Source organism: Tiliqua scincoides, chromosome 6 (genome assembly GCF_035046505.1).
Source record: "Tiliqua scincoides isolate rTilSci1 chromosome 6, rTilSci1.hap2, whole genome shotgun sequence".
Taxonomy (NCBI): Eukaryota; Metazoa; Chordata; class Lepidosauria; order Squamata; family Scincidae; genus Tiliqua; species Tiliqua scincoides.
The window spans coordinates 66,293,412-66,318,127 of NC_089826.1; the positions used below are offsets into that span (position 1 = coordinate 66,293,412).

A 24,716-nucleotide genomic window follows, 5' to 3' on the forward strand; every position below is an offset into this window, starting at 1 on the left:
CCCTCTTTGAGTCTTGCAATACATTAAACAGTTTGATCAACTTGTAGATCCCTCTAGCTTACTGAGATGGGCTGTAACTGCAGGAAAATTGTGGTTCTTGCTGTTTTCCTGATTTTTAATCACCCTAGTTCCAAGTCAAAACTCCAAAGCAAATACTTCAGTTCAACATAGAGCTGAGGTTGTGCAGAAGTCAATCATGTCCTCTAAAGCAGAGATAACAGACAAAGGGTGGAAAAGGTCAGCAGAAATGTTTACTACATCTCTAGAGGGGGTACAGTATGTAAGTGGTCACCCCTCTACATGACCATATGTGTTGACTTAAGATAGCAGTGTGGCTTTTTCAATTGAAGTGGGCAAAATTCATAACACTTTAGCTGTCAACCTTGAACTTTGTACTGATTTTGAAAACCACAGGAACACAAGCAACAGCAGGTTACCATTACAAAGAAGTTTATTTTTCAAGTAATTTTTTCCATCCTGATGGTCTATTATGTACAGTAAGTTTTGCTCTTTGGCTATTGAATCTGGTCTAACTGGTGGTTGGAAAATAGTGTGCTTAGACTCCAGTAAGCACTGCTGGCAAACTACTTTACGAGAGATACCATGTTTCCTATCATGGATATACTCTCCACTTAGTTCTAGAACTAATGCTTCTATATACTATGAAGTCTTATAGGAGAGTCTGGAGTAAAGAGTCAAGGACACAGTATCAAACTCCAATCAAATGCAAGTGACATTACAGTACTGACTGTGAAAGACTTGAGTTGCTACTACATCTACTTAAAACCACAAGTATTTGCTCTAAAGAGAAACCTTTAAGGTGATCACAAATGCTTGCATAGACTGGAAAAACAAATTAAATAGATATATTCAATTTTTCCTCTGAATTAAGTTACCAGTCAGAGTAGTTACATTACTGAAAAAGACACCTAGTTTATTCACATTTGTCCATATGTAGTCATTAAAGAAAAACTATGAATATCTGTAGTACTATACTTAAAAATGAAGCAAATGGTTTAATATAATACAAAAAAAGATTTCTTCTGGTAGATATCTGCATGGGTTGCATTTGAAAACAAGTTCTGAATCTGCACTCTTCATATCAAAATATTCTGATTCTCTTCCCCCTCCCCTCACTATTTACAAAGTCTTGACTAGGACATTTAGTCACAAGAGCAGCTCTAGTTTTGATTGTAGAATGATGTGTTTGGGCTGCAAGGAAAGAGATTCTCCCTAAAACTTTCTATTGGACAGTTTGTAAGGCATAACTGCTGGCCACAGGCAGCAATTCATCTATCCAGGAAAAGGGATTTTTAAAGCAATCGCTAATAGTGATTTGTAGATGAAGTAGCAAGCCCCATAGTTTCAAGAGGTGAATCTCCATTTTCAAGCCAGTTACAGTAAGCAAACATACATTATTCATGTCAAATATATAGAATATGCAAGTATCCAGTACAGTCTGTGTCCATGAAACCAAAGTAAATGTTACTATAAAAGTTTCGGAATCCCATCTTCAGTGCTTGCTTGACAAAAGTAGCTGTACATTATATACAGGAATACAATGGTAGGTTTGGTGCTCCTAATCCTTCCCTTTCAAGGAAGTGGGAAACAAATATCTTGTTAAAAACCAGCATCTGGGCTTATAAATAGTGCAGAGAATGCAAATGCTAAGAAAACAATGCCTCCTATGATTGTCACTGCAAAAAGAAAAAAGAAAAGGTGGTCAGATCAACAGAAAGGACCAATCACACCACATTCTCTCAATTCTAATCTATTTGCCATGACACAGGGCCCCACTTTCGTATGACAAATCACCACCTAGCAATGCTCAGCACTTCTCCTCCTGTCCTAGCATTTCAACACTGGCCCCCATAAGGAGGTAGAACTAACATTTTTATTGAAAAGTTGTATCTATTAGGTATGAGATTTGTTTTCATACTTTGAAATATGTTAATATTAGCACCAGAACACCCATATATTTCCAATTTCATGATATTGTCACCTTTATCTTGAGTAAGGGCAGTCACTGCTCTTGGCCAAGAAGTCTATTGCATGGAGAAAAACCCACATGGAGATAATTTTAAGCAACTACCACTCCACAGATGCTAACCTATTAGGTTTTAGTCATCAGTCAAACCACAACAGAGTTCTCAGGGGAACTCAATGATACTTCCTTCACCATGCATACTTTATATTGGTTCCTTCTGGTGCACATGTGTGTAACACATGGATGAAAGCACTCAAGTACAATAGCTGTGTTTCATGCAGCCAACTTTAACACAGTGATTGTATTGACATTTAGCTTCAAGTTTGGAAATTCCTCTATTTTGTCTCAGTTTATAAAGATTAGAAAGTGTAGTTCTTCACAGCAGCTAATGTGCTTACTTACCAGTCCGGACAGAGATTTTTTGTGCTATCATTCTTCCTCCAATTACAGCTAGGCCAGTGCACAAGCTATGTCCAACTGTTCCACCCACTGCCACACCATAAGGGTCCTGGGCAAACAGATATCGGATTTCAGTGCAGTATGAAAACTACAGGTCTTAACACCAGTTTCTCAGCAGGGTGATGGAGAGAAGGTACTTTCAAAGGATGTGAACAATCAAAGCTATCTGCAGATAATGTAGAACAGCATTTCCCCACTGTATCATTTTGCATGGTCCATGGATTGGAAGTACTATCAAAAGTATCTGCCAATGTCATCAATGCCAGTTACATCTAGATTGGGAGGCCAGACGCAACGCAGGAAACACTGTAAGAAGCTCTGGGTTGACAGGAGGGTGCACACTGGAGCTCTGCCTGCTGAGCCAAGCCTCCTTCTGCTGACTGTCATGTTGCATTGCTGGTCTCACTGCCAGGCCATGGGAGTCTGGAGGGTCTGTGCATACCATCAGCCCCTCACCTCAAATGAACGCATTAATGAAGAGGGTGACTGTTTTAGATCAGGGGTGCCCAAACTCCCGACCCAGGGGTCACTTGCGGCCCTTGGGGACTTCCAATCTGGCCTGCGGGGAGTCCTCAGTCTCCAATGAATCTCTGGCCCTTTAAAGGCTTGCTGGAGCCCACACTGGCCTGACGCAACTGCTCTCAGTGTGGGGACAACTGTTTGACCTCTCGCATGAGCTATGGGATGAGGGCTCCATCCACTGCTTGTTGCACATCTGTGATGCAGCAATGGCAGTGAAGGAAAGGAAAGTTCCATCTCTAATATATTCATTTTTGTAAATATATTTAAATTTGAATGGTAAATTCTTTTTTTCGCTGGCCCCCAACACAGAGAGATGATGTGGCCCTCCTGCCAAAAAGTTTGGACACCCATGTTTTAGATGATAGTTTCCAAAAGATGACAAAAACACACAACAGGATACTTTTTAGGAGGGGTGTACATTATAGCAGGGAACCAAACAAATTTTCACTCCTTGTTATGTACCACTGCTTTAAAGTAATAGCACTTCAAAAGTACTTCAATTCTGCTAAACAGAGAACTAGGCTTGTTGCTTACTCACACAGATGTGGCCATTAAACAGCTTCAGGCATCTGTAGAGTCCCTTCCATCTTCTCAGTTATCATGATGTGTGTTTGGCTTCTTCCAAAAATCAGAGAGGAATAAGGTAATTGCAACTTCCTTGTCCTCTCTTTGTTAGATGAACATGGGTGCTACTCTAGGGTGGGTGAACAAGCAAGGACTGGTAGGCAACAGCTGAGAAGAACCTGTATTTTAATCTTAAGATCTGAAGCAGCCTTATGAGCTTAGTTTTCTTAGCATTGATTTTAAACCAGAGAATAGTGCCAGAAGTACACTTCCTCTACCACAGAAAGGAAGCTGTATATTCGGTATCTAAGTTTGGTTTGGAAAGTACTTGTACTTAGAGCTAATGGCTCATTTCAACATTAGTAACTATGAGATGATCCAAAGGTGCTGAAGAAAGATACTGGCAGCAGTATTACTACTAGAAGGGGAAGCAGTAAGAAAAGCATTTGAAGAAAAGCTGCCTTCAGTTGGGAAACTTGAAGGGATATCAGGGAAAAGAATAGGATTAACTGGAAGTTTAGCAGCAGACAAACCAGGCTTATAAGCATAGCATTATATAGAAAGTGCTTTTATAGCACACAGGCTGTTTGTTTTGAGTCTCAGAAGGTATGAGCAGAGTTGCGACAGTCTGAAACACAGGTCAAAGAGGGCCAAGCATTTGGTTTGCTGAAGAAGGGCAGCATAGAGAACAAATTCTACTAGGATATTTTAACTGTCACACCCCTCTGTATAAGCATTATGATAAAGCTGCGTTTATGAATTTACTCAGTAGTATGTGTCACAGTGCACTGGTTGAAGAATTCAAGCTGATTTACTCAGCAATACCATGTCAACTGAAGAACTACAAGGAAATAAGACTGCACTGCCCCAAAGATTCAGCCACCCTTTTTCCTAATTTTATTTTAGCAAAACTATACATTAGATCAGGCAGCATTGTTTCATCTGTGCTTTCTAAACACTCTAGGCCATCAGTTCCCAAACTTGCAGGGAGTTTGGGAACTGAGGTAAGTGCTTGCGGGGACAGGGGGGAATGCAGCAATGCCATCACCAGGATCTTGCCTTGGATGGGGGCAGGGAGTTCTTACCTAACACCACTGGCCTCTGCAAGTCTAAAAGTAACTACTGCAACCCATTTCCATGATAGTGATTCTGGTAATCATGTCGCTGCCTCGCCCCCTTCAGCCCTTAAGGGGGCAGAGGCAGGGCTCCCCTGGTTGGGCCAGTGCAAACCCTAGTTTGGGAACCTCTGCTCTAGACCTTACTGATCTTGGACCCTTCCTTCCTTCACCCATTTCTCATCCTTTCCTGTTTCCCTAGCTACTTATATTTCTAATACATGGGCATAAATGGCAAATAAATGAGGCACTCACAACTGTACTGACTGGTGGTACCTGAGATGGTGGTACTTATGGGAACCCTGATCCTCTCTACCTGGCACCGAGACCACTGATGCAACATGACAAGCAGCAGTAGGAGACTTAGCTCAGCAGGCAGAGCTCCAAGTCTGTACTTTTCCTGCATTTGTAAAAGCCCTGTCTTCCCAGACCCTCTTACCAGTGCTTGTCATGTTGCATCTGGCCTCCCAATCCAGACATAACTGTCAATGACATCAATGCCAGTTATTTCTGGTGGTACTTCCAGTAGGTAGGCAATGCAAAGTGGTACAGTGGGGGACAAACAGTGAGAAACACTGGACTAGACTATTCTGACATAACTCCTAACTTAATGACATAACTTCATAACAAACTCCTTCTGCACAGTTGTCAAGCATACTGGCACAAAACTTGAAACTATGAAACTTCTGCAAACAAAAACAGCAGATACTTGGACACCAACTTCAGGGTACCTGAATGTTATCTGAATGGCTACTTAGACACTGGCAAACCTCCCTACAAGCAGGACATATAGGATTGGAGAATCAAAACAAGAAGTGCAATGTCAAGGACCACTGCTTAATTTGTGGTTCTCAAAAGCGGTTTTGATTACAGTTCCCATGGTTCCTCAGGAAGTTAAAAATGAATGGGGCGATCCATACAACACATTTTCTTTTCCATAGATCTTAGAGACCAGTGTATACAGTGCAATTGCTCCTTCATATATAAATTAAAAGCAACAACAATGCAAGAAAGAAGAAAGAAAGTTACTTCTCACCAGAGAAGAGAGCCACCATGCCTTTTAAGAGTCATGCCTGGGCAAATCATGACATTGAACTTTCCTTATTGTCCAATTAGATATTGAAAATTGAGTTTATGTATATCTTATGCATTTCACTCACCTCTCTTGCTGCCAGAACTATTGTAGTTAACTGAGAGCGGTCACCCCATTCTGCTAAAAATGTTAAAGTAAAAGCTTGCACAAAAATTGGAGAAATAAAATGCAACCATCTTTTCTGAGGTATAGTGGGACCTGTTCCTGTTTCCACATCTCCAGGTCCATTTAATAGTTTTGTTCTCTGGAGCTAGAAATGAAAAGCAGATGCCAAAAGAGAATTAACACTCTTGGAAGGGGAGGTTATTTCACACCACATTTATATGTCTATTACCAGATTACAATCCATGGTTTGTGTACTGCCAGATAATACTAGCATTTAACACAAAGTTTAACAATTCAGTCCAGCTCAAGTTTTCCATTCTTCCAAAATCTGTTTGAATGGCAGAGTTGTGACTAATCTTTATTAGCAACTGCAGCTTAACAAATCCTGAACCTTGCACAGAACTTAACAGATTCCACCTTTTACTATCCTGATATAAAAGAATCAGATATAACATGTGCTAGAATGTAACTAGTACAATATCAGCAATCTTACTTTAAAACAAGAGCTGAAGTATGAAAATAACTTGAACTAGAAAGAAATTGTCTAAACAGAATGACATCAATCCATCACTAAACTTAAGATGTTGGTCAATTTAATAGCTCTTCAATAAGTTTTCTATTTAAGTCTAGCTAAAACCCAAGGGCTGCAATTAAAAAAAATTAAGCACAACAGCTTAACACAGTGGTTCTCAAACTGGTGGATTGTGACCCCCCAGAAGAACTGTAAGCAGGCCATTCTCCCTTAAGTGAGTGTCTCAGAAATGACTGCAGCAACAGTGCCACAGCTCTTGTGGCACCACTGCGATCAGGGGGCCTGTAAACATACCTGGGGAGATAGCGCTGGCCATCTGCAGGATGTGGGGCAGGCTGTGGGTCTCCCCACTACTCCAAACTGCTCTCTTTGGTGATCACGACCCACTTTCAGTCTTGTGAAAGCAATCCAGAAGTGGGTCGTGACTGCCAAAGAGAGAAGTTTGGAGCAGCGGGGAGGCCCACGGGGGGGGGGGGAGGCCTGAGCCTCCCGCACACACCAGATGGCTACTTCCCATCTGGAGGGCGCCCTCCAGATGGCTACCACCAAGGTATGTTTACAAACCCCTTATTCCCTGTGGGACAGCAATCACTGAAGCGCCATCAGCACCTCCCCACACCCCTGCAAATACCGCCCTCTTGACATCTCAGAAGAACTTTGAGAACCGCTGAGTTAACACATACAGCAAGGGGCAACTGAGAATATGTTTTTGCTACATAACTAAGTTAAAGTTAGTAGAAGCATTTTCTTGAAATAACCATACATTTGCTGGGTCAATTCTAAGTAGGACTTGATATGGCTAGCTCCCAGGTACTTTCCCCCAATTTCCCAAATTTCATCAAGTGTATTCCCTTGTCCTACATACTTTCACTTACTTCTTCATCTTTTTTCTTGAGTTCTGCCTGAACTTCCTCCAGCTCTTCCTGACCTTCGTCTGGACTCATCTTCAAGCCTTCGCGGAGCATCCGGATGCCAAAAATGGCAAAGAGTGCTGTCGACACATAGTATGTGTATACTCTGGGGATTACTGTGGTGGCATAGCCAAATAAAACTGGGGGTAAAAAAGACACAGTACACAATAAGCCAGACTTGCATATTCTCTCTAATAGAATTCAATGTACAGGCTGGTTAACAGAGCATTGGATTTCCCATTAATTCAGAGAACTCTTATTAATTTGTCTTAGTGAGGCAATCAACACAGACAACTATCAAACTCTTCTATGATACAACTGATTTTGGTCTTTAACTTGTCTCTGTTAAGTCTGGTGCCTCTGTTAAGTCTGGTGCCTAATACCTAATGTATTAGGTATGCAGCAACAGCACCATCCAGTTCTCTTTGTACATTGGAGTCCATTTACATATGAAGTTGCCTTATTCTACCTGATCAGTGGTTTACTCTGCCATTATCAGTGAGTCTATGCCTCAGAAAGAGGTGGGGTCCAGCCCCACTACTCTGAGTCTAAACAGAAATGGAAAAGATTGAATCTGGAACTCCATTTAGAATGTTTTTAACCCAAAACATTTATGCTTACAAAGCATGCGCTCCAGTACTGAGCTATCACTTCTCCCAGACATAACAACAAACACCAAATACTGCAAGAAGACACAAACAGGAAGACAGCATGCTGTGCTCCGACTGTAGGGTTGCACAGTATTTCGTGTGCTTGCAAAAGCAACATTTACCAATAAAATCCACTGATCCAGAGAGAGCGAGATCATGGCAACAGTGTTTGGCATGTATCTTAACATTAGAACACAAGAACAGCCCCACTGGATCAGGGCATAGGCCCATCTAGTCCAGCTTCCTGTATCTTGTAGCAATGCTTACAACAACCTTCATATATTGCAGATGGGCTGAGACCAAGGAAGTGTGGCAATCGTGTGTGGGAAGAGCAAGTTTTCCCTCTGCATCTTTCGAGGGAGTTTTGGCCTTTGGAGGCCTCCTTGGGGTAAGGAAACATTTGTTTGCTTGTCCAAGGTGCCCCAACTGCCACCATGGGTCAACCTGGACCTGCACCAACTCTATGGCTGGCACAAATTGACCTGAAAATGGGGTTAGGATTTGGTGGGCATCACTACTGCCAAATCTGCTCCCTTCTCGGGCCTCATCAACTCTCCTTGCCTTCCTGTTCCACCACTCCCCAAATCCTGTGTAGGCTTACCTGCTCTGGCAGGCACCCTCTATCTACTCACACACAGACCCTGCCACCTGTGGTGGCAGCCAGACTGCACGTGCTGGTGCTGTCGCATTTGAGACAGCCACAAAGGGATTTACGCTACTGAAATGCTTTTTCGGAGGCATAAAGACCCCTTGGGATTGGGCCACAAGACTATTTCTCAGTTTTGACTAATGACATTGTTGAATAACTGGAAGGTTGAACATTAATACAACTTGCCAACAGTTCCATTAAGTCATGCAAAGTATTAGTAAGTTAAATGTGTGGAATTTTCTACTTTGTTACAGATGAATAGTTTGTCCACTGATCAGAAGTTAATATCAGTATTTTTTGTAAAAACTATTCACCTTATGTTTTCAGATAAATTTCTCTGAACTTGTTACACAACCAGTACCATGCAATTTCTTATAGTTCAACCATTTCACTAAGGGCATTTTAGATGAACGAAGCTGGCCAACAGGTAAACAACTCATGTCATCTTTTCTGTATTCTTATACTGCATGCAAGAACATACAAATTCTATGAACAGGACCTTTCACAAGACTAATTTCAGAGAAGATAAACGAGTTTAGTACAAACTGCCAAACCAGTTTAGTACAACCTTTTACCTTATCATGGTTACTGGATGAGCAATCAAACATTAAAATCAAAGAAGCCCAATTTTATTACTTCCGATTACTTCACAGGTTCCCATTTCTCAACGGCTAATAAAGACCCAATTTCTTTCCAAGATGACTGATAACTGCTTACAGGTCCGGCCTTATTATACACAGATTTTTTATACACGGATTTGACTCAACACGAATGGCCCCCTGCAAATGAGAAGGAATGTGCTGATCCCTGGAGAAGGGGAAAAATGTATCCCTTTAAAATAACAGTTTTAAAAACTGCTTTTTAATGTTGCAGAGAGACAGTCATACAAGTGATTACAGGTATAACCTAAGTGTCCAAAGATTTTTCTATTTCAAAGATGAGAAGGGCTCTTTAAATTAAAGGAAAACAGTCCTTTAATAATGCCAGAGAGGGCAGCTGGCTGACAATCCATCAATCATTCTCCCTGCAGGCTTTACTCCTCCCTTCCTCCTGAGCACGTGAAAGAAGGCTAAATGGCAGTAATTATCACCTTCTCCATTCTTTCCCCTTTGCTGGGGCTCCTGGTGAAAGGAGAGAGATTGCTGCCTCCTAGTGAGGCCTAAGCTCCTGGAGACAGACTGATTGTGTGCATTTCAAAGGTCAGCAAAGGTGATTTTTAAAACACCAGAACAAAGAGACCGTTTTTTAAATTGATTTGCTATAGTGCCTTTTTTGCCATCCACAAGTTCTTGGAACAGAAGCCTCATGAATAATGAGACTCAACCTGTATTACTACTGAAACTAGCAGCCTTAAAAAAGAAAGAGTATAATAGATATCACTAAGGAACTCTAATCAAGATTCAGCTGGACTGAATGCATTAGCAAAAAATGACACCAAGTTCAAGTTAATGCTTCCTTGGAATGCAGCCTATGCACATACAAAAAAAAGTGGATGTTTTCATGGCAACAATTCCTTCTTGACACACAAGGCACTCTGGCTTCATTTTTCAGTGGCAGAAACTATTGTGGCAAAGTAACCCAAAAAGCAAGCTTTGATTATGCATAGTTCTCTTAGTCCACATTTGTTTTTTCCGATTGGTCTGAGTTCATGAATTTCTGAACAGAGAAATCACAGTACAAACCTGATAAACATGTCATTAGTCCTAAGGCAAGCATGGCCCCAGCCAGCACTGTTAAGCGGTTGTACCGCATTGCCATAATGGCTGCAATAAAGAAAGTCTTGTCGCCAAGTTCAGAGACAATGATGACAGATATGGCAGCCACAAATGCATGGATAAATCCAAGGTTAGTCTTATCTGTAGAATCTTCACTAACAGAACGGACTGGAGAAACTGGAGTAGGCCCTTTCTGAAAAATAAATATAAAGATTTTTTAAAGATCTTTTAAAACTGAGTTTTTTTTCCAACACAGTTTAACATTTACAGTCTATAGTTTTAGCATATTTTCCAGGGAGGCTTATATTTCCTATCTTTTCACAACCTTTCATAACATTTACTTCTGCAAGCTATGAAAGATCATCAACATATATCCAGCTGCTTAATCAATGAATTTCTTTGCACATGCAGGTCCAACCTTGTTATACACTGATTTTTTATACACAGATTTGACTCAACGCGAATGGCCACTGCAAATGAGAAGGAATGTGCTGATTCCTGGAAAAGGGGAAAATGCATCTCTTTAAAATCACAGTTTTAAAAAACTGCTTTTCTTACTGTTGTAGAGAGACAGTCATGCAAATGATCGTTCCATTCATCAGCTGAACCAGGCAAAGGCAAGGGGCCCTCTGCATTTCTAATTGCTGACTGCCTCAGTAAGAAAAGTTGTTTTTAAACTACAATGGTAAAGGAACACACTTTTTAATTTTTAAAAAATCGGTTTTGTTTAACACATTTTATGGCATCAGCAGGAAGTTCCAGAATCAAACCCCTGTGAATATCGAGACACAACCTTATTAGGAGCAATGGAGGGGCAAGAAACCTGGAAGTGGGTCTTTAAATCTATTTTTCCACTTTTTAAATATCCACTAGAGGTTCTGGAACGGAACCCCAGTGGATTACGGGACATGACCTGTAGTAAGTTATTTTTAAAATGAAAGAGTAATAGAAAAGAAGCTTATAGTATAATAATGTTACCATATAAATCTTCAGCTATTAATATTTCCAGTATTTGGGCAGATAACATATTACCAAGAACTAAACTGTACTTGAATACCAAAGGCCGAAAAGTTTAGTTTGTTGTATCTGGATAGAGATTCAATACTTCTCAGAGCATATGCACTGTTAAACAATTCTAGTTCTTCATTCCCTAGAAGGGAATGGTATCATGGAGCTTCCTTAGAGAAACATTTGAAAAACCAATTAAAGCAAGCAAGGCTTCATTTCATTATGGTGAAGTCACTCCACTGCAACAAACAGAAACGTTAGCAGGAGAAGGAATGTTTCATGTGATGCTTTGCAGAGCTACCAATGTACCAGAGAATAGTTAGGTTAGTAATAGTTGCTGCAACAGCTTCTCCCCTGTGGCAACTTGAAGGGCCAGCAATCCTTATGCCACAAAAAAAAAGGATAAATGATGTTTTAACCATTTTAAGATGATGTTTTTAAAATGTTTTAACTATGTGACAAAGTAGTTAAGATGTAAACTGTTTACCAAGAGAGATTTAAGAGGAAGTGAACACTGTAGGTCTTTCAGATTTTACTTCTGCATACATTTACACACCACCCTTTTGCGCCACATCACTCAGTGTTAAATATCCCTGCTTGCTGCACACTAGCTTTTCCCCCAAATATTACATACATTTGTATCCCAACATTCCTCTAAATAACACAAGCTAGGAACATCCTATTTTAGTCTCATGACAAACTTGCAGGGTAGGTTAGACAGAGATCAAGGTCACTCAGTAATCTCCAAAACTACATGAAAGTTTGACCAGGTCTTCTGAACCAAGACCAATACTCTCCACTACATCACACTGGTCTCTTAAATGGTGTCAAAATATTCCCACTATTGGCATCCATATTTCAATGCTATTGTGGCAACAATGAGTGAATTCTGAAGGGATAGCCATATTAGTATGTTGCAGAAAGACAAAGCATCCATAGCATTTTTAATACTAACTGATTTTATTTTGACATAAGCTTTCATGGACCTCAGTTGCATCCAATGATGTATACTTTAGTCCACAAAGGTTCACATTAAAATTATCTTTGCAGTACTACAAGACTGTTGTAAGCACTCCATTATAAGCTTAGAGAAGAGGCCAGGTTATACCAACCAATTTAAAACAGTGACATTTAGATGACCGAGAAAGAACAAATTTCCAAGGCAAGGTATTACTGAGGGTAGAAAAAGCAAGAAAGCAAATATATCTGAATCCCAGTTGACCACCAACAAATAATAGTACAGTTTGACAATGGTTCACAATACAAAACAGCTTCATTGTGAAATTTCTTACAATTTGCTCATTTGAGGAATGGTTGAAAAGAAACTGTTTAGGGATAGTTCTCGCACTACTCTGGGTACAGGTGTGCATTGCTTGGTGACCTTCTGACCATTGACAGGCCGCATATACAATGGTCCATTGTTAGTTTAATGTAAAGCAGCTGAAACTCTTGGTATTGGTGGTGTCCTTAGGATGCCCCAGAGGCCTCCTCCAGGTGGTGCTCGTCCTCCACAATCCTGAGAATGGCCCACAATCCTGACACTGGCCCGCATAAACTACTTCCAGTTTCCTTCCAAAGGCTAAAATAGCTTCCTGAGGCTTCTGTGGGCCATTCAGAGGCCATGGAGAATCAGCATGACCTGGAGAAGGGCTCTGGGACCTCTTAAGGACACCACAAAGGCAAGTTTTTATATATATTTTTCCATAACAATAGAATTGCTTAACAGGGTTACTAGAACCTAACACTGTCATTAAGTGACACACACCTGTACTTTACTATACATACCCAAATACAGATATTACTTAAAATTGATCAATACTTGCCCACTTCAGCATGTTTTGATCCTAATCTACCATGCTTGTTAATATTTTGTGTTTTAATCACTTAATGATTATTACTAAAAAGGTATCTCAGCAAAGATTGAAGTACTGTATAAGCTACTGTGAACTTTAGACTTTGACTCATCTGCACATTACACTTTTACAGCATTTTACCATGTGGTAGTTGCTGTCCCCATATAGATAGCAGTTATCTTTGTTGACTTTTTACTTAACTCAAATGCTGTTCATCCCACAAGTTAGTTTTTCAACTTCTCTAGCACCTCCAAATTTGTCACTTTATATTTAAACATCCTTTATCAGATGTTATAAAGGAAATGTTCAGTCCCAACGCAAACCAGAGCAGCACAGTACCATTATCCAGCCTGAATCTAACAAGAGTCTCATCACTGTTCAAACCGATAAATACTGCTTGTGAAAATAATCTGCTATAGCAAGGAAGAGTTAAGGACAACACTAGGATTCTTATTTTTGATATGAATCAGTTGTTCTGAAAGGTGTAGAAATTTAAGGATTTTCATTTTAAAACTTCAGATTTTTGCATTCAGCAAGTTTACAGATTAAAAACTTTCACCTGCAGCCTTTTGTCACCAATGACTCAACCATCAATGAAGGTGAAGATCAAATACAACATGAAAAGCTGGTTGTGTTGATAAAAAATATGCTTAAGGCATCATATCTAAGCATGCTTAGTGCCCATGTTTTCCAAATAGATACATTGTATCATGTTGGTCTGTTGAGAGGGATGAAAGTTAATTCTCATTTTCGAAGGGGACATATGGCAAATGTGGAGGAGGATGACTTCAGTTTCCTTTACACCAGTGTTTCTCAAACTGTAGATCATGAGCCAATTTCAGGTGGATCCCCATTCATTTCAATATTTTATTTTTAATGTATTAGACAATGCTACCATGGTATGTAACTGCATTTGAGGAAATGTTACAGACCTGTACTTTTAACAAGCTACTATGTACGAGACATATATTCTTTTAACATAGTATATTCTACTATGTCGTATATTCTTTTAACAATGACAGTCAGTGGGACTTACTCCTGGGTAAGTGTGGGTAGGATTGCAGCCTAGGATTGTTAAAAATTTTCCTGCTTGATGTCACTTCCAGTGGGTCCTGACAGATTCTCCTTCTAAAAAGTGGGTCCTGGTGCTAAATGTGTGAGAACCACTGCTTTACACAATACCCTTTTTGCTATTTGATAATCAATATGAAGTCACAAATTTCTGTCTCTAGCATCGTGAAACAATTTAACTTCTGCACTGTTCTTTTAAATGTCTTTTCAGCTCATCTCAATGACTTCATGAATAAAAAGTCAGTCTTCGAAGGGAAGCTACCCTTTCTATGCTCAAGAAGCATTTATAAAACCTTTTGTTAATGGAACACGTGGACGCAATCAATAGCATTTTGTCTTGCACAATGAATAGCTCTTGAACAGTAAGAGCACAATACAGGAATTGCAGTAAGGTTCTTAATATACAATTGAGTTAGACAAACTTTAATATCAATACAACTTTACAGTAGCTGAATTTTGAAAAACCTGCTTATCAGATAATCCATCAGTTTACCACTGAACTGATATTCTGACAAAAGAACAAATTACTGTTATTAAATTCCCTGCAAGCAGAGGCCTGCATTCATATTCAAGAGAAGAACATTGATGAGGAGCTGCAAAAGCCAGTTAATAGAAACAAAATAGTTAATAGAAACACAAAAAGAAAAATGAAATTAAGGAATCCAAGTACCTCCTATTGAGTTTCACCTTGCAACACCAAAATCCCTAAAGCTTATTCACCCCTCAAAGAGTAACAACAGGTCACGATGGTCCTGGATATCCAAGTCGGATTGTCATTTTGATTGCATAATTTTGCAATCACAATTTTGCAACTCCACAATTTAGGACTTTGGTCTCCTGGATGCCAAGTTGTTCTACACTGAATTCATTTCTGCAACTACTGCATATCTCTTTCTAATTATGTTTTTATGGACTGCTTCACACTTTAGCTGTTTGCTATGGGTACATCAAAGTTTCCTTCATTATAAAAAGTAAACAACAGACATGCACCCTTAAATACTCAGGTACCCATACTAGAGAGGCATTATGAAGAGCAGCTATTGTACACAGGTGTTTTCTGTGGCATGTGTATCCCCATGGTAAGCACAACCATAGTATAAAGTGTGAAGTAGCCTTAAGGAACTACCTTAACTTTATAATCTTTTGTATTATACAGTGTACACCATCTTAATATTAACATAGGAAAAGTTACTCAGCAAAGTCCAAATGGATGTCTCATTCATATTAGTAAAGCAACAGGCAATCAAACACACAATAAGTGTAGTTGATATACTAGTACTTCCTAGATCTAGATCTGCTGCTTGAGGCACCCCCTCTGCCTGTAAGAGTAAGATTTCACAACAGAAGCTTGAGCTGAGCAGGCCTCTGGGCAAGTTTCCTATGTTGCCTCAACAGAACCTTCATTAAGTAGAGAGCTGCAACCTGCTTTATGCAAGGCTTGTTAGAAGACATGCAATTTAATTGTAGCTCTTAAAACTGCAGACTTGGAGCAAGCCCCATTAAGTTCAAGGCAGGTTGACCAGATGTCATAATCAGAAAAGAGGACGAGATACCCCAAAATGTAGGACATTCAAGAAAAATGTAGGACATGACAAAATAAAAGCTAAAAACACTTGTCTATTGATTTCATGTGGTTAAACACTTTCATGTGGTTAAACCAGGTAGATGGGGCTCGTCAGCCTGGGAAGGCAGCTCATCTGAGAGAAGGAAAACTCTGATCCCAAACCTCCACTGCCTTGTGGCTACATCCAGTTATGGAAAAGGCTTCAGGAGTCAACCTCGAGGCAAAATCTGGAGCCGGAGTCCCTAAGGCAGTTCATGGCTGAACAAAGTCACGTTCTGGCAACTCCTGCGATGCCGCTGGAACCAACCGTATTGGCCTCTGCCTTTCCATTGGACCATTTCAGCGACGTGGAGAGGGGGGATTTGCTGCATGGGTAACAGCCTATCCTCCATACCTACTTTACCCAGGCTTCACACACTGGAGAGGACACTCTGTTCCAGAACCACCATTCAGAGCATGACACCATAGTCTTCCGAGACTGAAGGATGCCAACTATGTAAACACTTTATTACTTATTAAATTTAAAATTGCATTACGTATAATTTATTACACAAAGCTGCCTGCAGGGGCCTGCTCACAGGGAAAAAGAGGATATTTAAGTTCTTTTCCAGGACATATACAACTCCTTACAACTGAGCAAACCATGCACAGAATTGCAAGTCACAGCATGAGTTATCAGTAATTGCTGGGCAGTAACAGACTTGGGATGCTCACACATGCAGTTTTTCATGAAGGAGTCTTCAGACAACATAGAATAAGCTAACCTGGAGAGAAGCTGGGTTTATGAACCAAGTTTTCCATCATCTCAGTCTCTGAAGACAATGGAAGGGAGAACCTAGCAACAAAAATCTCTTTCCTGAACTGACCGCTATCTGTAAGAAATACAGATCTGACTGCTGAAATGGTCAGATCAGAATTTCATACAAGGGACACTGTGAAGCTCTGTTTTCCATTCCTATTGTATTATAGCATTGAACTTTTTCAAATAAGGAATGCTTGTTTCCCTATAGAATAGGGATGCAGGGAGTGTATTACTACCATCATTTTCTACCCACCCCAAGTCAAACAGATGTATAGTAGCAACTGGTGTCACATTCCAAGTTATATACCAGGCAGATGGATGGGATGCATGTGTGTGTTCATGCATGCAGAGGAAGCAGAGAACCAGGCAGTATGACTTGCTGTCTAGAACCACAGAGGGGGAACAGAAAGATGGTCTCTTCTCTATGACAATACAGAAGATTGTGAAAAGTTGGATATATAGCAGCTCCCCCCAGAAAGATTACACACTCCTTTTGCCAAACTGAAGCAGTGCACTGCAAGATTTTGCAGAAGATGAGTTGTACAAGGAGGCATAATATCCAGTTGTACACATGTCTTGTACAAAGTAACCAGTCACATGACAAGCAGAAATACAGAAGGTTAAACTTCCCCATTACTATATTTACATATTGTACACAGTGCTGTTAGAGACAAAGGCGTTTTCCAGAGACATACCATTCTCTACGCTTTGGAAAAGACTGAAATACTAGTGGGGTGAAGACCAGGACAACTCCTTTGCAATCCTCCCCCCCCCAATATAATCTCATTGCAATAGATTCTTTGACAACAGTGTTAGTGTCAGCTGCAGTTTTAACACGTTGCAAGACTTTCAAGCAGGTAGGTCAGAGCTCCCTGTCAGGGCAGGAGCCCAGGTCTACCAGGTCCCCATTTCCAATTTTAGGTAGTACAATGTAAGTTATAGTATACAAAAACACTCTATGGGCACAATCCTAACCAGGTCTACTAAGAAGTAAGTCCTATTTTGTTCAATGGGGCTTACTCTCAGGAAAGTGTGGTTAGGATTGCAGCCTTAATTAATCTATCTTTAACCATCTTGTCCTGGTCACAATTAAACTACTAAAAAGTAGCAGGGGGAGGAGAAGGATTTGTATGCATATTAGAGAGACTACTCTATAACACCTGTCATAAAAAGTGGCATTTTTGTTGGGGAAGTCATACTTTGTCCTTCTCAGTGCTATAACTATAAATAAAAGTCTCTTGGAGATACTCATGATCTTGTAGCCCCACCATTTCTACTTTAAAGAATTTAGCATCATTCTCTCCCATCTCTGTACATGCTATTCTGTGAGCAAGGAGTGAATATTGAAGAAAATACTAAGTGATGCAGTAAAAAGTGTCTTTGCTTCTCTGCTGAAGAACTGCAGGCTGATTAAGCACCACAGCTCCTCCCACCTTAGGGCAGATACAGAACTCACACAGGCCTAAGATTTCATACCTACTCCCCCTCCACTCCCCCTCAAGATTTCAGAGATAGTCCAGGGTTTAAGGCTTGCAGCTATTATCCCATACTACCACTCAAACGCATACTGGTAGTACCCAATGATACCAGCTAGTTTTCACTGCCACCTGCTTTAACCACTGCCCCCACCCAACCTAATTTATAGTCAGTCCCTTGTTTTAAAACCTAAAGGTTATAATATGGATTCCATGTTACTCAACAAAGAGCAGAAGAAATTTTCTTGAGCAATGGGAATTCTGAAGTATTTGGGGGGGGGGGCAGAAGGAGGGAAACTGGAGGATGAATAATTTGAGAAAGAGGTAACTTTTCTCTCTCACACATCACCAGAATGAAATTAGCTGGCCACTCATCATGGGGGTCAGGTAAGAGCTTTTTTTCAGCCATCTGAATTAGCTGTGGATGGTAGTTTTTTGGACTATCCCAGACTGGCAAGGGAGGGACTGTGTGCTCAGTAGGTTCCATGTTTTAAAAACATCACTTGTATTTAATAAAGTGGCCCAAGTTAAACCCAAGCCACAGCCAGGTGTCTTCATTTGGAGTGCACAAAAGAAAATCAAATACCAGATGCAGGGAAGTGGCAGCAAGATGCAAGTATCTTATGTGATCCCTCAGGCATCATGTGGGCTGCTGTAAGGTACAGGTGGCTGGACTAAATGGGCCCTGGGCCTGATCCAGCGGGGCTCTTCTTATGTTCTTAACTAACAGCCTGATCTTCCAGTTATATTACCGTAGCAGCGAGACCAAAAGGCCATGAAACTAAGAGGTGGCATGCTGACAAACAGTGACGTGGACCATTGCCAAAAATCCATGCCTTTTTTTTGGCCACCGTTTCCTTTGTTCTTTTGCTTTCTACGAACACACACAGTACACAAACACATGTTTCGACCAAGGTAGGATAAACACTTCCTGCTACCAGAAAAGCTTGCAACAGGAGGGTCCACAAGACTTTTTTTGGGGGGGGGGGAGCGTGCTGTAAGTAGTGGGTGGGCTCCTCCTTGCAGGCACCTATTTAGCACTCCAAAAGTACTTGGAAGCAAGCAATGGCTGCCTTCCAGCCGCCCCAACTGGATGGTGTGTGTTCTTCCCTTCCTCTGACTCAGGAGACAAGCGTGTCTGGCCACTCCCTGCCTGAGGCTGCCAGAGAAGGAAAAAGGTGAGCAGGAACAGGTGTACGCTTCCTTGTTCCGGGAAGCTGACCTAGTCTGGCCACGTGTTTGCATCCCCAGATGGGTCACAGAAGGCTCTCTGGGTCACCCAGGGGCAGATACAATGTGTGTGTTGGGTGTGTGTGTGTGTAAGCACTACCTTAACTCCAGAGGCCAGGTCAACCAGGCAGGTAGACATGAGCTCCTGCCGACTTGGAGCCCAGATTCACCAGGTAGGCATAGGATCCCAGTATAGCTTAGTGGCCATTTGCAGGGCAGGTAGACCTGGGCTCCCGGTTGAGCTCATGTTCTCAGTGGCCCGGTGACGTAGCTGGACGGGGGCGTAGCGCCCAGTCCGGCAGGGAGGCTTAGCGGGGCGGGCAAGCGGCCCCTCCCTTCGGAGCCATTCCCGGCGGGGGGAGCAAAATGGAGCCGTACGGCGGGAATGGCTCCGAAGGGAGGGGCCGCTTGCCCGCCCCGCTGAGCCCCCCGCCCGGATAGGCGCTTCGCCCCCTCCAGCTACGCCACCACAGTGGCCTTTACTGGGCAAGAAGAGCTGGGTTCCCGGGTGAGACTCACCTGTGTGGGCAGACCTGGGCTCCCACCCGGGCCCCAGCCCTACCTGCCAGCTAGACCGGGGCGGCCCTGCGACTGCCCTCTGGAGTCCCCCTTCCAGGCTCCCCCACGGCCGCGCCTCACCCACCTCCGCTGCGGCCGGCTCCGGCCCCTGCGCCGCGGGCTGCGGCTGCTGCTCCTGAGGCGGCGGCGGCGGCTCGCGCTCCCGCTGGGGCTCCGGCTCCGGGGCGGCGAGGCGGGCGGCCAGGCACAGCAGGAGCAGAACGCGCAGCAGCCGCGGTGGGGCCGCCATCTTGCGCCGGGCCCGGCCGGCCTCTCTCCCTAGCGGCAGCGGAGCCGGCGGCGCTTCCCTGGCGCCATCACCGCTTCCGCCCGCCTCGCGCTCGGCTCTTCGCCACGCAACCGAAGCGCCGCAGAGGCCCGCCCCAGCACCCGCCTCTCTGATTGGCTGAGCAGGAGCCGTCAGCCTGAACGAGCCTCTTTCAGCCCAGAAGCTGAAGGGAAGCTGGCGGGGGCAGGTCACGTGACGCTCGACCCGGCCTGAGAGCTCTGCTCTTCCGTGTGCCTTCCGAGCAGTGGTGGGAAGGGATGGAGGGAGCCGCGCGGTCTGCAGCACCCCAGGGGGAAGGGGAGGGAGTGAGACGGGGAGCTGGGCTTTTCAGCACTGGGACCCACTTTTTAGAATGAAACCTGTGGGGACCCATCGGAAGTGATGTCATGGGCAACAGTGACATCACCAAGTGACGCCATTCACTTGAAAGTGATGTCATGGGCAACAGTGACATCACCAAGAGATGCCATTCACCTGGAAGTGATGTCACGGCCAGAAGTGACAAGATAAAGTGTTTTTATCTTGCCTTCTTGCAAGAAGTGAAGACTATGGACTGAAGGCTCATAAATGTTATACACCTAAAAGATATTTTAAATCTTCTGTCTTCTGAAGTAAGTTTCATGACTTGGAAAGATTTTTAATTTCTGTACTTTGGGAGATAACAGTTCAGGATCAATAGCCAAATCCAATGCATGTCTACTCAGATGTAAGTCCCATTGTGTTCAGTGGGGCTTAATCTTAAATATGCATAGGATTGCAGCTTGAATCTAACATTTTCACCTGGCATTTTTTAATGAGAGGGTGAAAAGCTGAATAAGGATGGATTTATCATGGGTTGAATTTTCACAGATCAACACAGATAAACAACTGAGCTCCATTTTTGGTACAAGACCAGGAAGCCTATTTTGGGATATGATGACATGGAAACAGTTATATGATGGTAGGAGGAAACTGGCATCTGATTACAAAGATCAGTGTTTAAGAGAAATTAAGAACAAAACAACTAAAAGAAATTGGGCATATTAATCTTAGGGTCAGTTCACACATGCATGTTCATTATTGTTGTGACTTGACTGTGAATAGGCCATTATCACCATTCATTGATAATCACAAGTAGAACTTTTGTATCACCAGATGTCTGCTCAAAATACAATTATTTTCTGTGGCCACAGTTCACACCATCAGGTTGAGCCCATCGTCAAATGCTGAGTAAACTAGTGATAAGCCTCAAGTAATGAACATGCAGGCATGAATCAATCCATCAGAGTTCCAAAAAGAGATGAATATTTACTGTATGGGTCTTCCATCAAATTAATACTGTATAAGTTCAAATGGTGAGGATAACTGAAGTAATTGCACATTCTTCCCATTTATCCAAGTCTCCAATTCCCTCCTCTTCTTCTGTTGTTTGCCTTGTGTTGTTTGCCTTGAGTAACTGGCCCACCTCACCCCAGCACTGTCTGTTCTAGTGGCTGTCTGCTGGTGTTGCATCTTTTTAGATTGTGAGCCCTTTTGGGACAGGGAGCCATTAGATATTTGATTTTCTCTGTAAACCGCTTTGTGAACTTTTTGTTGAAAAGCGGTATATAAATACTGTTGTTGTTGTTGTTGTGTCAGTATTTATGGTCAAGTGTCAGCATCTTAGGGCAAAGACCTGCCCTTTCATTCTTTGTAAAGTGCCATGTACGTGAATGGTGCATAGTAATAATATGTTTTTTTAATCATGCCAGTAGCGATGGAATCCTATTTACACTTTCTTAGCAGTAAGCCATTGAAAATTTCTGATTCAGTTAAGATCTATGCAAAACAGGATTGCTGGTACGTACTGGATTGAACTGTGACCATACATCAGGTGTACTTTCAGATGCACATCGAAGTGAGATTGAGATCTACTGGCACTGCATTGTTTCCAATGGGATGTGCATCCCAATGAGCATTCAGATGTGCACCCCATGCTCACATTAGCTGCACATTAAACAGTTTATGCAGAACTAGAGCTGGAATGGGGCCAGTGGGATTTACTCCCAAGGAAACATCCATAGAATTAGGTTGTTAGTTTTGCTGTACAAAACTTTTCAGTTATTTTGGGAATAGCCATTCACTCAAACTTTTGTGTACTTACCATAGAGTCGCCCCACCAATGTCATTGTTTGTTAGCTACCATGATGAAGTAAGCAGTTTGAGGATTGCAGCCTCAGCAGCCTTGACATTTTGGCTCCAGTGTGCAAAGTGCTATGCTGACACAAGCCCCATCACTTACTTCTGCAGCTTCTCCTGACAGTGTGTTTTGGAGGCCTAACTGTTTGCATGAATTCAGGCCAAAGCCCGAGTGACACATTGCATTGTTTGTTCGCTGCTGCTACGCATTTCTGAGTAGAAAAATGGGCTAAGGAGAGCCTTAAGAGCAAGGTCTCTTGGTACATCACTGTCTGCAGACCTGAGTCAAACAACCTGACAGAATCAGTAATTTTTTTTGTTTACAAGACAGTTAATTGCAGCAAGAATGCTGCCAGTGTTAAAAAGCCTTGAAGCTAAGCCAGGTGTCTGCTTGGGAACTAAGCCCAGCTCCTGTTACTGAAAGCACCTAATGGAAAAGAGACTCACAGCCTAGGCATGCTTACTCTGAAATTACCTTCACTGTGTTCAGTGAGACTTACTCCCAGATAAGCATGTCCTGGATTGAGCTTCTGCAACTACCAGGAACCCAAACTAAACACATTTTCAATGACTATAATAGCTATGCTTTAGAAAGGCAACACCCCTCCCACAGAATGACACCAGAGGTTTGGCTTTGAAAAATATAAAGGATAATGAATTCCCATTTGACATATTTATTTACCCTTATGGAGGCTACTGGTTTTTAAACTGCTGATTCTGGCTTGCTCTCTAGCAACGTGTCCTGTGTAGGCATGTTTTCCCTGATGAAGTTCGGAAAAAAACAGAACAAAACATTGGACTTTTTTTAAACATGGATTCTAATTCTTTGACACAACCATGGTCTTCTCACCCAAATAAGTATATGTCAAATTGCACAGGATCATTGCCTTAATGTAGCATGAGCTACAAATAATCTCTCAGGTGGCTTTTGGGAAAGGCCATGGTCATAGGCATTAACATACTCCCCAAGCATAGTTTTTGTTTTGCCTCCCAAGTCTGGTTCATCTCAGGAAAAGTCCTTTAAAAAGTTTCAAAGGTGCTCCTCCATGCTCCCACTGATGACAATCCCTGCATCTGCTACAGATGCAGACGTTTTCTTCTGTAAAAATGCTTTGAGTAACTCAGCTCTCCTGTGAACAAGTTTTTTTTTTTTTTTCCTCTTCACAGCATTGCTAATGCTGTTACTATTCTGCCTGTCACTGTTTGGGCTGCAATAGTCCTTATGCAATCCTGTTGGCATCCTTCAGTCTCGGAAGACTATGGTATCGCGCTCTGAATGATGGTTCTGGAACAGAGTGTCCTCTCCAGTGCGCAAAGCCTGGGTAAAGTAGATATGGAGGATAGACTGTTTCCCATGCAGCAAATCCCCCCTCTCCACGTCACTGAAATGGTCCAATGGAAAGGCAGAAGCCAATACGGTTGGTTCCAGCGGCGTCGCAGGAGTTGCCAGAACGTGACTGTGTTCAGCCATGAACTGCCTCAGGGACTCCAGCTCCGGATTTTGCCTCGAAGTTGACTCCTGAAGCCTTTTCTATAACTGGATGTAGCCACAAGGCAGTGGAGGTTTGGGATCAGAGTTCCCCTTCTCTCAGATGAGCTGCCTTCCCAGACTAATGAGTCCCATCTACCCGGTGGCTGTTTAGTCGCCTCTTATGACAAGTACAGCCAAACTGAGGGCCTATTCTTATCCCCAGCCCCCAATGCAATCATTGCATTATGCAATAATTATGCAATCATTATGCCCCCAATGCAATCATTGCATTATACAATCATGCATGTATAAATTGGTTCTTTTATTATAGTTCCTTTCATTCCAAGATCCATGTTTGTTATCAGGAAACAAAGCTCTTTTACTGTCACTTCTCTTTTCTTATTTAAGAGCAGTCTATTTTCCTCAGATAGCAAAACTGAAATTCTTTAAAACTCTAGGGAGGGAAAGACACATCTTGAAAAATTAAACAGATGCCTCCTGCTCTACTTCCTTTTTGGCAAAAAATATTGTACACAAAAGTCACTTGTTGAGGTGTAGAATATGGTTCTGTGATTTGCTCTTATGACTTGATATAGCAAACAGGTTATCAGGAGGGGCCTTACTGATGGCTGTACCAATGCAGTTTAAGAAATTATAACTGTGTGATACTGCAGGATTATTCCCGTGCTTTAAATAGATGGTTACGCAGGTTTACTCCCTAACAGTGGGAAGATTTCAGGGTTCATAACAGACAGCTGCCGGGGTTAATGAAACCCTGCGTTCAGCAGCCTGGTAGTACAGGTCTGTATGTAACATTACAAGTTGGAAGCTTTTCCAACAGCTGTGACAGTCATCTTCTAATGCAGTGCTTCCCAAACTTTTTAGCACTGGGACCCACTATTTAAAATAACAATGTATTGTGACTCACTAGGAAAA

The 24,716-nt window shown here is 42.1% G+C and overlaps 1 protein-coding gene across 1 annotated transcript; it reads right to left on the reverse strand.

Moving 5' to 3' along the window:
• Window positions 1-433: 433 nt before the first annotated feature.
• TMEM165 (transmembrane protein 165) lies at window positions 434-20,303 on the reverse strand. The gene is made up of 6 exons (XM_066632670.1): window positions 19,949-20,303; window positions 10,270-10,495; window positions 7,253-7,428; window positions 5,808-5,990; window positions 2,390-2,495; window positions 434-1,697 (listed from the first exon to the last, which is right to left on the reverse strand). The coding sequence occupies exons 1-6, from the start codon at window positions 20,111-20,113 to the stop codon at window positions 1,621-1,623; spliced, it is 933 nt and encodes a 310-aa protein (XP_066488767.1). The 5' UTR covers window positions 20,114-20,303; the 3' UTR covers window positions 434-1,620.
• Window positions 20,304-24,716: the final 4,413 nt, after the last annotated feature.